The following is a 13,537-nucleotide window of genomic DNA, read 5'->3' as shown; positions in this document are numbered from 1 at the left end:
GATTTTCAGAACTACTTAGGCTGTCCTGAATGACAGATAATCTTAAATTCACTTAACAGTGAAAGAATTATCAACTCATATAACTGTATAACTGAAACTCTAAGGACACAGAAAGCTTGAGGCAAAAGTAATTAATCTATTTACTAATGAAACCATTTTGGTTTTCTACTATACTTGGTTCAAGCATCACTTATGGCTAATACTTTTATGACTGTATTATTCTTCTATGTCTATAAAGAAAAGCCAAGAGCACTCCTGCAGTTACTGTGGAAAGTAAGGAATCTTTCTTCTTATGTAGAGCCTTCTAAGAAATAGATTTCTGATTCTCATTCATTCAATTTTTCATGTATCTTTAACTGGTCTTTCTATCCAGGAATATGAGTTCTTGTGATTTCAGAGACAATACTGGATCTTAGTATAATCTCAGTTCCTTACAGTACACAATACTAAAAATGAAATGGGACCCCCTCAAAGAATATTTGAGATAATACAATTGGTGAAAGACAATGATCACTGAGCACCAATAGTGGAATTTTATTAAAGATCATAATGTGTAAATTATATGGCTAAAGTACAAATATTCTACTCAGACACACTGATTTTCCTGATGTCTTTTTTGTATGAAATGCTACCTACATATTATCTGAGGGGGAAATTGTTCTTAAGGTGGAAAATTAAGAATAGCCTACATAAAACTAAAAAGAGGGAATGTATTATTTCTAAAGTTTTAAAACCACGCTACTTCATCCTTTACACACTGTAAATATTCTGTAGTCAATAGTGTTCAATGTGTTTAGTCTTTTGAGTATTAGAAAGTTTCTCTCTTTTCAGGTGAAGTGCTAAAGTTGACAGTGAATTCAAAAAGTGACATCCACTCATTTCCCATTACAAAGTAGCCTGCAACTGCCATTCTTGGATCAGCAAACAAATAGCCTTATACCTTAAGGACATGATCCAGATAAAGATATTTGCCAGCAATATATAATACACCTTATATTTCCTATACATCAGTTGATAACACAATTTCTCCAAAGAATCATTCAAAACATTTCTAAAATATTTATGCTTTGTGTCAACCAACACTGTTATTTTTCATTAAGATAGCATCATTTTCAATAATTACATCTTAGTTAAGTTTCTTATTCATCCAGTAAAGAGGTAACAATAATTTAGAACATTATTTGGATAAGATAAGGCAATGCCATTTATGTAGTAAGCTTTTTTTTTTCCTGGCAGTTTTGGTAAATGATTGCATTATCTGTTTTTAAACCAAAGGTAGGTTTATGTTTAGATACACGTCTGAAACTAAGTTTTCCACGTTTCTCTTTAAATTGAAATTCTTGATCCAGGTCAGGAAGGACATGGTCCTTACACAGTTGGCAACACAAAGTTGTGTTTTTTTGTTTTTTGTTTTTTCTTTTTACTTAAAAATGACCAACCAATCATTTTTATTTAGTTACTGCTATTGTAAGTGTGTGTGTTTCATTTTCACTGATTCTGTATTTCCTTATGTCCTTATCTTACTTTGTTTCACATATGTCTTCAATATTTATACAAAGATATAAAAGAGAAATACATTTTATCTTGAAATTCTCTGAAACTTTTATTTGAAGGCTGTAATAAGCATATTTTCTAGGACTTGCATATTATAGAATTAAAAGGACTCACATATAATCAAATATCAAAATGGCTTAACATTGTATGATAATCTGATGTACTGAATGAATTTCACTCTCAGTGAAAATAGGAAACACATACAAAAGACAAACATTTGCAAACAAGTTATTTTGACCTATAAAGTCTTAACTTTTTTCACCCTTTTTTACATAGTGACAGTAAATACCTTTCTATATTCTGTGTTATGCATTCTGACACACTTCATGTTGCTATTTGTGCTAAAGAAAAAATCTTCCAAATTCAGGTGAATATTCTCTTGCAATTTGAATAAATATAAACTGACTTTTCTCAGTTAAAAAAAATATATATCCATTAGTATGCTAGTAATTTGAATCTGTCTAATTTTTCAAAATAAATCGAATATAACATTTGAAAGTAATCTGAAACACCTCCCTGATTTGTGCCATCAAATACAATATAGCAGGATTTGAATTTCTGATACATAGGTAACTATATACAAATTACTATTTCATACCAAAATTTCAAGAATTACAAACAAAAACATTTAAAAAGTACACTTGTAGGTAGGATTGCTGCCTTCCCTATCATCAGGGAAATGAAATAAACTGGTGTATTTCTTTATAATCATCATAGTATTCAATATAGAGGATCCTGTGAGTGTTAAGAACATCTTGGAAATTTCCCAACCCAGTATCTGCCTCATTGTCTTATTTTTAAGGCAAATAAGTTTACCTAAAAATCCTCTTCAAAGTATTAAATGTGCTCTTTAATACATTTTACTAGTATTGAAAGGAGTCAAAGAAAAATAGAATATTTTTACCATTTGTTTAATTCCAAGTGAAAATTTGTGAATGTAGTTTTATTGAAGATGTACTCACAAAATGTGTGACTTCATTCTTTAGTTATCTATACATTGAAATGGAAAATAATTGTCTATGTTGAAATACAAAATTTATAACAAATTAGAGAATCCCTTCAAATTAAATATGATTTGGCTAAATACATCATACCACCAGTTAGAACAAATAATTAAATATTCAAGTCTTCAATACTGAAAGCAGTTTCAGAGGTATTTTCATAAAATAAACAGTTTTCATAACATTAATGCAATTTAACCCAGTATGATAAGAACCTTTATTTCTAAAATGTACAGCTAAAATGTAAGACAAGATTAAAATTCTGAATAATGAGAAATAACTTGAAATTAATGCTTTACAACTCCTGATCAATGAATATTCCACATTAATCTTTTACTAACTCACTAAAAATTAAACATATAAAATGTAGCATCCTTTAGATAGTCACCAAAATGTTTCATTTTTAAAATTATTATCCAAATATTATATAAATACAGAAAAATCCACATATTACAAGTGTCTGCCACTGGGAACTTACAGAAACTAAATGTACTAGATAAAGAATGTTCCATCCAGATGTACTGGCTCACACCTGTGATCCTAGTTACTTAGGGGGCAGAGATAAGGAGGATTGTAGTTTGAGGCCAACCCCAGTAAAAATTTCAGGAGACCACTTCACCCAGTAAAAAGCTTGGCATGGTGGCCTGCATTTGTCATTACATCTTTGCAGGGAAGGACAACCTGCCAGAGCATAAAAGCAGGACCATATTTGAAAAATAACTAAAACAAAAAGGGCTGGGGTATGGATCAAGAGGAAGGGTACTCTAAATTCAAACCCCAAAGCCCAGTATTGCAAAAAAGAAAATAAAACGAAATAATGATTTTTTACTGCCAAAGAAGCCTCTAAGAACTACATAGATAAGCTTTGCTTCTTATTAAATTTAATATAAATGCCATCATACTATATATAGGCACATATATATATATATATTTGGTCTGAATTTTTTTATTCAATGTGACATTTGGAGATTTACTGATAATCTGCAGAGATCATTCACTTAGCTTAATAGAATTCCTTTAGTAAATATACTGTGATTTTTAAATTAAACATATTTTTATGAATTAGCCTTTTGGTCTTGTCTACTTTCATGGTAATTAAGAGCAATGTTAGTATGATCGTTTTGCATATATTTTGTACACGTTTTGAAAATATGTGTTTTTTTGTTTTCTACTTAATAGTGAAATTGGTGTGTTAAAGGAAATGATATACTTACTTTTTGGTAGATATTGCAAAGTACATTTTCTATAAAGGACACGTTTGCATATCTAGTGTTAATAAACTCTCACTGCACTTGTTATATCCTCCCTAGCTTCCTTAATTTTCAGGCAGAAGCCTTTTTTCCCACTTAGTTTCAAGTTATTTGATTTACCATAATCAGAAAACATATTCTAAGTGATTTCAATCTTTGTAATTTTTTTCAGGCTTGTTCTGTGATCTGGGATTTTGTGAAAGTTTGTTAATATCCCAGGATTTGAGAAATGTGTATTAAACACATTTTTCAAGTTGTACATATTTTATTTTGGTCAATTCTGTTTTAACTGTCTGTTAAAATTCACCATCATCTTTGATATTAAGTTTGTATATTCTTCCATTTATTAAGGTTGGTATGTTAGCATCTCATAGTATGATTGTGTCTTTGTTCTTTTCAGTTCTGTAAAATTTTTGTTCTATTTTTTGGTAGTATTTGTGGAGTAGGCACCCTTTTTAGGAAGACATGGCAGAAAAATACCAAAGGACAGGTGGAAAACAGGAATGAGTCAAGCCTCAAATGGACCAGATGAAGTCCGGAAGCCAAGCTTGCTAGGTGTTCCCCTATGTGCAAAACTCAAACTACGATACAAGGAAGAGACAACCAATCAATAAGGTCGCATGAGAAATAAACAACCAGTCAGTGAAATCCCAAGTAAGCCCTATGAAAGCCTGTCCTCAAAGTCAAATCTGTGCAGTAGTAACAAGATTTCCCCTTGTTACTAGGCTACCCTCCATATTTTTTTCTTTAATGGCATCCTAATAAATCTTTGCTTTCTTTTATGCTCCTGTCTTAGTAAATTCTTTTATCAATCCATATCTGTGAAATCCAATACAGTAGTGACTAAAAGGATTTGAACATTCCCTTCAGCTTGACTAAACTTTGAACAAGTTTCTTCCTGTGTATAGATCCCTCTACTTTGCTTTTCTTAGACAATTTATTTTACAGCATAGAAATTGTTTCTATGTCCTTTCAGATAGAAATCTTCTACAAGCCAGACAAGGGTTTCTTGAGAATCTAGGACATTCATTTGAAATGTAGTTACTGAAGGAGATACTGTCCTCTCTCCCAGACTCTGTGAAGTTGTAGGAGTGAAATGTTAATGGTAGACAATTAACAAGCAAAGGATACCTAACCACACTGACCAACTTCCCCAGTTAATGTCCTCTGGGACATTACTTGTGACCACTCCTGAACTTAAAATCGCATTGTCTTGTGTGTGTGGAGATGAGTTCAATCTCTCTCTTCTATTTCAAGTTTTTCTTCTGTATTATAATAGCCTTGGGTAAAGTTTAACTTGCTTATTTAGGTGTGGTAAATTTTTGTTTTATTTCATATAAATTAATACATTTCATATATTTCTACTGGGCTATTTTATTGTCATGATTTATTTATATATCAATTAATGTATCTTGCTTTAATATTTGTTTCACTTTTCTTTTGGATGAATTTTATATTATGTTTTTCTACCTTTTAACCTGTACTATATATGTGCTTATATATAATGCATCTCTATAATAAACAGGAAATGTATCATGATTATTATTTCTACTAGTCCTAAAGTATTACTATGTAATAACATAAGTAATAGAATACCTAATATAGTAAGCAAAATCAGACATTTCATTTTATATCTCATGTGGGATTATATCTGACCAATCACAATTTATTGAAAAGATAATCAATCCTTCCCCTTTATGTTATAATTATCTATTGACCTGCGTGATTTTTCCTGCTTGGTTCCTGTATTTTATTTTGAACTCATCAAATACTTTTTATTTGATTTCCTCCTTCTTGATTTTAACTGAATATATTTTCTGTACTATAGTACTTGTTCCAGAGAATAAAAACATATATTTGGAAACTTCAATGAAATACAAATTACACATTTTAACATATTTCAGTAATTTGCAATTTTTAGGATGGTTTACTTTGAATTAATCAACCTTCATTGCATTATGGTAATCTATTGAACTCCTACTTTATTCCTGTATCACATTACAGATATTACTTTGTGAATTTGATATTCATGTAGGTATATTCACATGCCTACTTTGCCAAGTATTTATCTTTCTTCTGTTTTGTATTTCCATGTTTGCTTCCAGTACGTGTGAACACATCTTTATTTCATGTTCATTTCTGACAATATTTGGAATTGTATATAATTCTATGCTATTTATTTTAGCATATTTTTGTTTTGGTGATACTGGGGTCTTTCTCATATCTTTCACAACACTTATTAATTTTCATCTCTTTGATAATAGCCATTCTTAGTAAAGTGAGAATATACTTTATTCTGGTTTTACTTTGCATTGATTTTGTTTTGTTTTTTGTTTTTGATTTTTTTAACCTCCTCATATATTATGGATATTAATCTCCTTTTAGATGTAGTTTGCAAATATTTTGTTCCATTTTGTAAGTTATGTTTCTACTAATTGATTATTTCTTCACTATACAGAAGGTTTCTATCTTTCTTTCATTCTTCCTTTCTTTTTTTTTTTCTTCGAGTGGGGGGACTGGGGATTGAAAGCTGAATTTGTATTTGCTGTGCAATTATGCTACCATTTGACCCAAAACTCCAGTTCTATTGACTTTGGTTTGTTTTTCATATATGGTACCCTACTAACTTTGTCAGTGCTGGCCTTGAACTGTGATTCTTCTACTTTTGTATCCCATGTAACATCATCTATTGAAAAAACTGTCTTAAATAAAGCCATTGGCTTATGAAAGAAAAGATTTGAAAAGACTGTCTTTTCACTAATTCATATTTGTGACATAAGACATCAGTAGAGTGGAGGATAAAATCCATATGATTTCATAGATTCAGAAAATGCATTTGATACAACTCAGTGCTCTTACAAGATAAAAATCTAATCAAACTATATATGGAAAGAAAGAATGTGTCTCAATATAATTAAGGCCACATATGCTAACCTCATACTGTTTGGAGAAAAGGTGAAGACTTTCTACCTAAAGTCTAGGACAAGACAAGGATGTGTACCACTAATGAAAGTCCTTACTGAGGAAAACAATAAAGGGCATCTGAATTGGAAATTAGGAAGTCAAATTGACAATGTTGGCAGATGACATGATTTTATAGATAAATAATCCTCAAGATTTTATCCAAAAACTGTGAGAATGAAAAATATAACTATTGGTGAAATGATAAACTGTCCATAGTAGTCAAAGCAATCTACAGATTCAATATAATCATTATCAAAATACTAATGAAATTCTTTCCCAAACTAGAAAAAAATTCCCAAAATTTTATTGAACACAAAATATATCCCAAATATTCACAGCAAATGAGCAAAAACTAAGCAGAAGGTATTTTAATTATTGCTTTTGAAACATACTGGAAATCTACCACAATCAAGACAGAGTGGTATTAGTGTAAAAACAGACACAAACCAATGCAACAGAACAGACACCCTACAAGTAAATCCAAACATACCCAGCGAACCAATGTTCAACAATTGCTTTTTGTTTCTCATGCATCCTATCTAAATGTCTTATCTGCTCACAAAAATCACTCATAATGGGTTAATGTCTATCATATATAAAAGGAATTGTGGAATTTCAGAAATGTCTTCATCCTCAACAGTTATTTCTTTTCCAATAGACACTACAAGGAATTGTGGAATTTCAGAAATGTTTTCATCCTCAACAGTTAGTTCTTTTCCAATAGACACTATACAGAGCTGATATTTTTAAAATCTTCTCCTTAGGATCAGAATTTGATAAACCTTGCTTTGATTCCTGCTTCATTTTCAGTTTCAGACCTGGTGAATATTTGTAACTTCAGTATTCACTTCCACTATTAGAAGTTTTATTAGTTTAGTTAATGATACACCTTCCACATCTAGATTCAAATTAAGGGAGATGTCAAAAAAGAGACTGGCTATATACATAACACAATTAAGCCTCCAATAATATCACTGTAACCAAACGTATTGGCAAAAATTTCTTGCTTTTTTCTGCCTGGGATTGGCAACATTTCCCAGGGGTTAATTCTCAGCCTTAAAATCTGCCATGATTGATTAATGTGCCCCATGAAAAAGTACTTGTAGAAAACTCAGTGTCAATTCATCCTTCTCCTTAGAGGTTTCTATTCTTGCCTTTCTTCAAGCTCCTTACTATAGTATGTCTTTGTTATTTTAATAATTATTTTAAATTATTTAAAATAATTATAATTATAATAATTATAACTATAATAAATTATAATTATATATGGAATGCAATTTGAAGTTAATGATCACATATATAATGTGGAGTAATTAAATCAAGCTAATTAAAATATCCAACCTTCCAATACTTGTCATTTTTAGATGAGAATAGTCAAATTTTAGTCTCAATACTTTAGACATGTGGTACATTATTAGCTACAGTCAGCAAGCTGTGCAATAGCTTTCAAAAATGTATTTCTTCTGCCTAACTAAAACCTTAAGAAGTTAGACTTCCTTCTCCCCAGTTCCCCTTCCCAGACAATGGTAAACACTATTCTACTCACTGGTTCTATGAGTTCAAATTTTTTAATGCACCATTTTGATTAAAATACATCTTGCAAAAACTAAACCTATTAACTCCTCCCAAATCTACTTACTTACATTCTTATTCTATAATTTGTTGATTGTCTTTACTTATTTGAACATTAGGCATGCCTAACACTTTTTACTCAATTCTCCATAATTATAATCACCACATTGTAAAATTTTTTATAATTCTCATGGTTTTTTATATGATCCTATCAATATTTTGATTCTTATTTTGAGGAATATATTAACCTTACATTGTTTTAAAGTTCAACGCTTTACAAAATGTATTTTATTCATTTTTGTTTTTATTCCAAAATAAAAACCAAAATATAAGCAACTCAAAAGTTATCTAAATTAGATTATAAAAATAAGTAGCTTGTGGGAGGTGGTCACTCCACCTTGATGATCTTGCTAATGTAAAGAGTATGTCAACTCTGCTGAATTCCATCAGACCTTTAAAGAAGAACTGATACCAACCCTCCCTAAACTGTTCCACAAAATAGGAAGGGAAGGAAAACTCCCTAACACGTTTTATGAAGCAAGTATTACATTTATCCCAAACCAGGAAAAGACACCTCCAAAAAGGAGAAATACAGGCCAATCTCCTTAATGAACATTGATGCAAAAATCCTCAATAAAATAATGGCAAACCGCATTCAACAATACATCAAAAAGCTCATTCACCACGACCAAGTAGGCTTCATCCCAGGAATGCAGGGGTGGTTCAACATACGAAAATCAATCAACGTAATAAACCACATTAACAGAAGCAAAGACAAAAACCACTTGATCATCTCAATAGATGCAGAAAAAGCCTTTGACAAGATCCAACACCATTTCATGATAAAAGCTCTAAGAAAACTAGGAATAGAAGGAAAGTACCTCAACATTATAAAAGCTATATATGACAAACCTACAGCCAGCATTATACTTAATGGAGAAAAACTGAAACCATTCCCTCTAAAATCAGGAACCAGACAAGGATGCCCACTATCTCCACTCCTATTCAACATAGTACTGGAATTCCTAGCCAGAGCAATTAGGCAAGAAGAAGGAATAAAAGGAATACAAATAGGTAAAGAAACTGTCAAAATATCCCTATTTGCAGATGACATGATCCTATACCTTAAAGACCCAAAAAACTCTACTCAGAAGCTCCTAGACACATCCATAGCTATAGCAAGGTAGCAGGATATAAAATCATCATAGAAAAATCATTAGCATCTCTATACAATAATAATCAACAAACTGAGAAAGACTATATGAAAACAATTCCATTTACAATAGCCTCAAAAAAAAATATCAAAGACCTAAGTGTAAACCTAACAAAGGATGTGAAAGACCTCTACAAGGAAAACTATAAACTTCTGAAGAAAGAGATTGATGAAGACTATAGAAAGTGGAGAGATCTCCCATGCTCATGGATTGGTAGAATCAACATAGCAAAAATGTCTATACTCCCAAAAGTAATCTACATTTTAATGCAATTCCCATCAAAATTCCAATGACATTCATTAAAAGCATTGAAAAATCTACTGTTAAATTTACATGGAAAAACAAGAGGCCACGAACAGCCAAGGCAATACTCAGTCAAAAGAACAATGCAGGAGGTATCACGATACCTGACTTCAAACTATATTACAAAGCAATAGCAATAAAAACAGCATGAAGACCAGTGGAACAGAATAGAGGAACCAGATATGAAGCTACACAACTATAACCAACTTGTCTTTGACAAAGGTGCGAAAAATATACGATGGAGAAATAGCAGCCTCTTCAACAAAAACTGCTGGAAAAACTTGTTAGCAGTCTGCAAAAAACTGAAACTAGATCCATGTATATCACCCTATACCAATATTAACTCAAAATGGATCAAAGACCTTAATATCAGACTCCAAACTCTAAAGTTGATACAGGAAACAGTAGGAAATACTCTGGAATTAGTAGGTATAGGTAAGAACTTTCTCAATGGAACCCCAGCAGCACAGCAACTAAGCAATAGCATAGATAAATGGGACTTCATAAAACTAAAAAGCTTCTGCTCAACAAAAGAAATGGTCTCTAAACTGAAAAGAACACCCACAGAGTGGGAGAAAATATTTGCCAGCTACACATCAAAGGACTGATAGCCAGAATATATAGGGAACTTAAAAAACTAAATTCTCCCAAAATTAATGAACCAATAAAGAAATGGGCAAGTGAAATAAACAGAAATTTCTCAAAAGAAGAAATTCAAATGGTCAAAAAAAACCATGAAAAAATGCTCAGCATCTCTAGCAATAAAGGAAATGTAAATTAAAACCACACTAAGATTCCACCTCACCCCTGTTAGAATAGCCATCATTAGCAACACCACTAATAACAGGTGTTGGTGTGGATGCATGGGAAAAAGGAACCCTCTTACGCTGCTGGTGGGAATGTAAACTAGTACAACCACTCTGGAAAAAAATTTGGAGGCTACTTAAAAAGCTAAACATTGATTTACCATATAATCCAGCAATACCATTCTTGGAGATATACCCAAAAGAATGTGACACAGGTTACTCCAGAGGTACCTGCACACCCATGTTTATTGCGGCACTATTCACAATAGCCAAGTTATGGAAACAGCCAAGATGCCCCACTACTGACGAATGGATTAAAAAAATGTGGTATCTATACACAATTCAATTTTATGCAGCCATGAAGAACGAAATGTTATCATTCGCTGGTAAATGGATGGAATAGGAGAACATCATTCTGAGTGAGGTTAGCCTGGCCCAAAAGACCAAAAATCGTATGTTCTCCCTCATATGTGGACATTAGATCAAGGGCAAACACAACAAGGGGATTGGACTTTGATCACATGATAAAGCAAGAGCACACAAGGGAGGTATGAGGATAGGTAAGACACCTGAAAAACCAGATAGCATTTGATGGCCTCAATGCAGAGAAACTAAAGCAGATACTTTAAAGCAACTGAGGCCAATAGAAGAAGGGGATCAGGAACTAGAGAAAAGGTTAGATCAGGAAGAATTAACCTAGAAGGTAACACACATGCACAGGAAATCAATGTGAGTCAACTCCCTGTATAGCTATCCTTATCCCAACTAGCAAAAACCCTTGTTCCTTCTTATTATTGCTTATACTCTCTCTTCATCAAAATTAGAGATAAGGGCAAAATAGTTTCTGCTGGGTAGTGTAGGGATGGGGGAGAGAGGGAGAGGGTGGAGGGGGGTAAGGTAGGGGGTGGGGGGAGGGGGGAGAAATGACCCAAACATTGTATGCACATATGAATAAAAAAAAAAAGAGTATGTCGAACAAATTGTATGTAAATCTTGCCTTACAAGTGAATCTCAAGGGTCACTAGAATTGACCTGACAGTCATGAGAGGTCTCAGATGATGACCTCTTGGGTTGAGAAGTTGAAAATTTCCTTTAACTAATGACAAACACATCAATTCAAGAGCAGGCTAGACTCCAGTATCAACCACACAAATAAGACACAAAAACACAAAGTATGTTTTCAAGTCAAACACTGAATAACCAGTAATGAAAGCAATATAAATAGCCATTTGAAAGAGTAATAAAACATAAAATCCTAAAATTATGGAACAGACTTTCAACAGGGTAAGATAGTCTTTTCAACATAGTTTTTGGTCAAAGATTGAAAGTGTTGTAGTAAAACACATTTCTTACCTGATTCCTCGAAGTCACTGTTGTAGGCTTTCCATGTTCCAGTTATTCGAAGAAGATTCTCTTCCATGGCTTGAATGTCCATGGAGGGGCAGTTGCATTCTGGAAATTTGGGACCACAGTGACACCAGCAGTCATTATCCTTGCAGATAAACTCTCCCTCTGAATTGCAAGCAATATAGCTCAAAGCTGCTTGCACAAAACGCTCCTGAAGATAGTCTGGAAGGAGCACTTGAAGCCCTGGAAGGAAAAGCAAAGCAATTAAATTTACTTTGTTAAAGACAAAAGAAAAATATGTACTCATGACATTAAGTAGAACCAGTAAAAAAAATATTTATAATTTTTTCAACATGTGCTGGCTATGACTATGGGATCTTAGAAGTGATAGAGGATAATAATACGTTAGACTAAACAATTTTTTATATTTATTTGACTGGATCTTTGATGCAATTAATCAAAATATTTGGCTATTCTTACATGCTATGCATAATGCCTGTCTTATAATTTTGAAGCACATCCTTGCCAAAACTGTTTTCCAAAACTTGATGTCAAATGGTTTTCAGTTCTCTCTTTTTCTTTCAGAGTATTACCTCACATCAACACAGGTATCATGCTATCTTGGGCAGCGGTAAAAGAATGATAAAGAAGGCTGCTGGTAAGATGTGTCTAGGACACCAAGGCATCATGGTGCTCTTGGTCAGGAGGAGTCCCCAGCCTGACAGCAGTGGGCAGCTTCCTCACTCCACGGTTCATTTCCTCCTGGGCTCGAGGAAAGGTAGCCTGAGTGACACAGCCCATTACTTGTCTAGATGCAACTTTGATAAAGTCACCACCTCTTTAGAAAACTTTCGAAAGTGGGAAAAGCTACAAAGTTAATATTTTGGGTTTTATACTTATTCTATTTCAAGAAAAATATAGTGTCGATTTCAGCATTTCTTAGTGGAATGGAAAGAGTAAAAAGGCTAACTATGAAAATAAGTTAAAAGGGAAAAAATAAATACAAAACTAAGTGAAAAATGAACCAAACCCAAATTGTTAATTACCACGAAATTGGAGTTTTTAACAATTATATTTCATTCATAACAAAAATTTTTACTTCACATCAAATAAAAGGTATTTTTTAGCACTTGCCACTTGGAAGGAAATTGCTACTAAGAATATTGCTGGCATACAACACACCTTAAAAGTATTGACAGTATATTTAAGAAAATTAAAGATATAATTGTGTAATGACATCATAGAAGCTACTTAATAACTATTAGAATAGGGTGGAGTACATGTAGTTCACAGGATATAATGAATTGGCTAAGCAGTGATGTCAGCTTCAGAAGAGGAAGAAAACATTTCACCCAAAAAAAAAAAAAAAAAGGACTTGAACATTATTTGACACATTGAGGGATAAGTTGTTCATACCCAATAATAATTCATTAAAAGCATCACTCGCAAATGGGTAGTGAGACTTTTGCACGTAGCAGTTAGTAGTGTTTTTTTTTTTTCAATGCACAGGCAGGGGCTATAAGACT

At 32.6% G+C, this 13,537-nt stretch overlaps 1 protein-coding gene across 4 annotated transcripts in view; it reads right to left on the bottom strand.

Moving 5' to 3' along the window:
* Nucleotides 1-13,537, bottom strand: part of Brinp3 (BMP/retinoic acid inducible neural specific 3) — a 425,930-nt gene that overhangs the window by 139,082 nt on the left and 273,311 nt on the right. For all 4 annotated transcript variants that reach the window (XM_074047228.1, XM_074047229.1, XM_074047227.1 and 1 more), the window contains one exon: nucleotides 12,018-12,254. In XM_074047228.1, the coding sequence (XP_073903329.1) occupies nucleotides 12,018-12,254 (237 nt within the window). The remainder of the gene's footprint in view (nucleotides 1-12,017; nucleotides 12,255-13,537) is intronic.

Source organism: Castor canadensis, chromosome 11 (assembly GCF_047511655.1).
Source record: "Castor canadensis chromosome 11, mCasCan1.hap1v2, whole genome shotgun sequence".
In the NCBI taxonomy this organism is placed as follows: Eukaryota; Metazoa; Chordata; class Mammalia; order Rodentia; family Castoridae; genus Castor; species Castor canadensis.
This window is presented reverse-complemented; position numbering and strand designations above follow the sequence as displayed.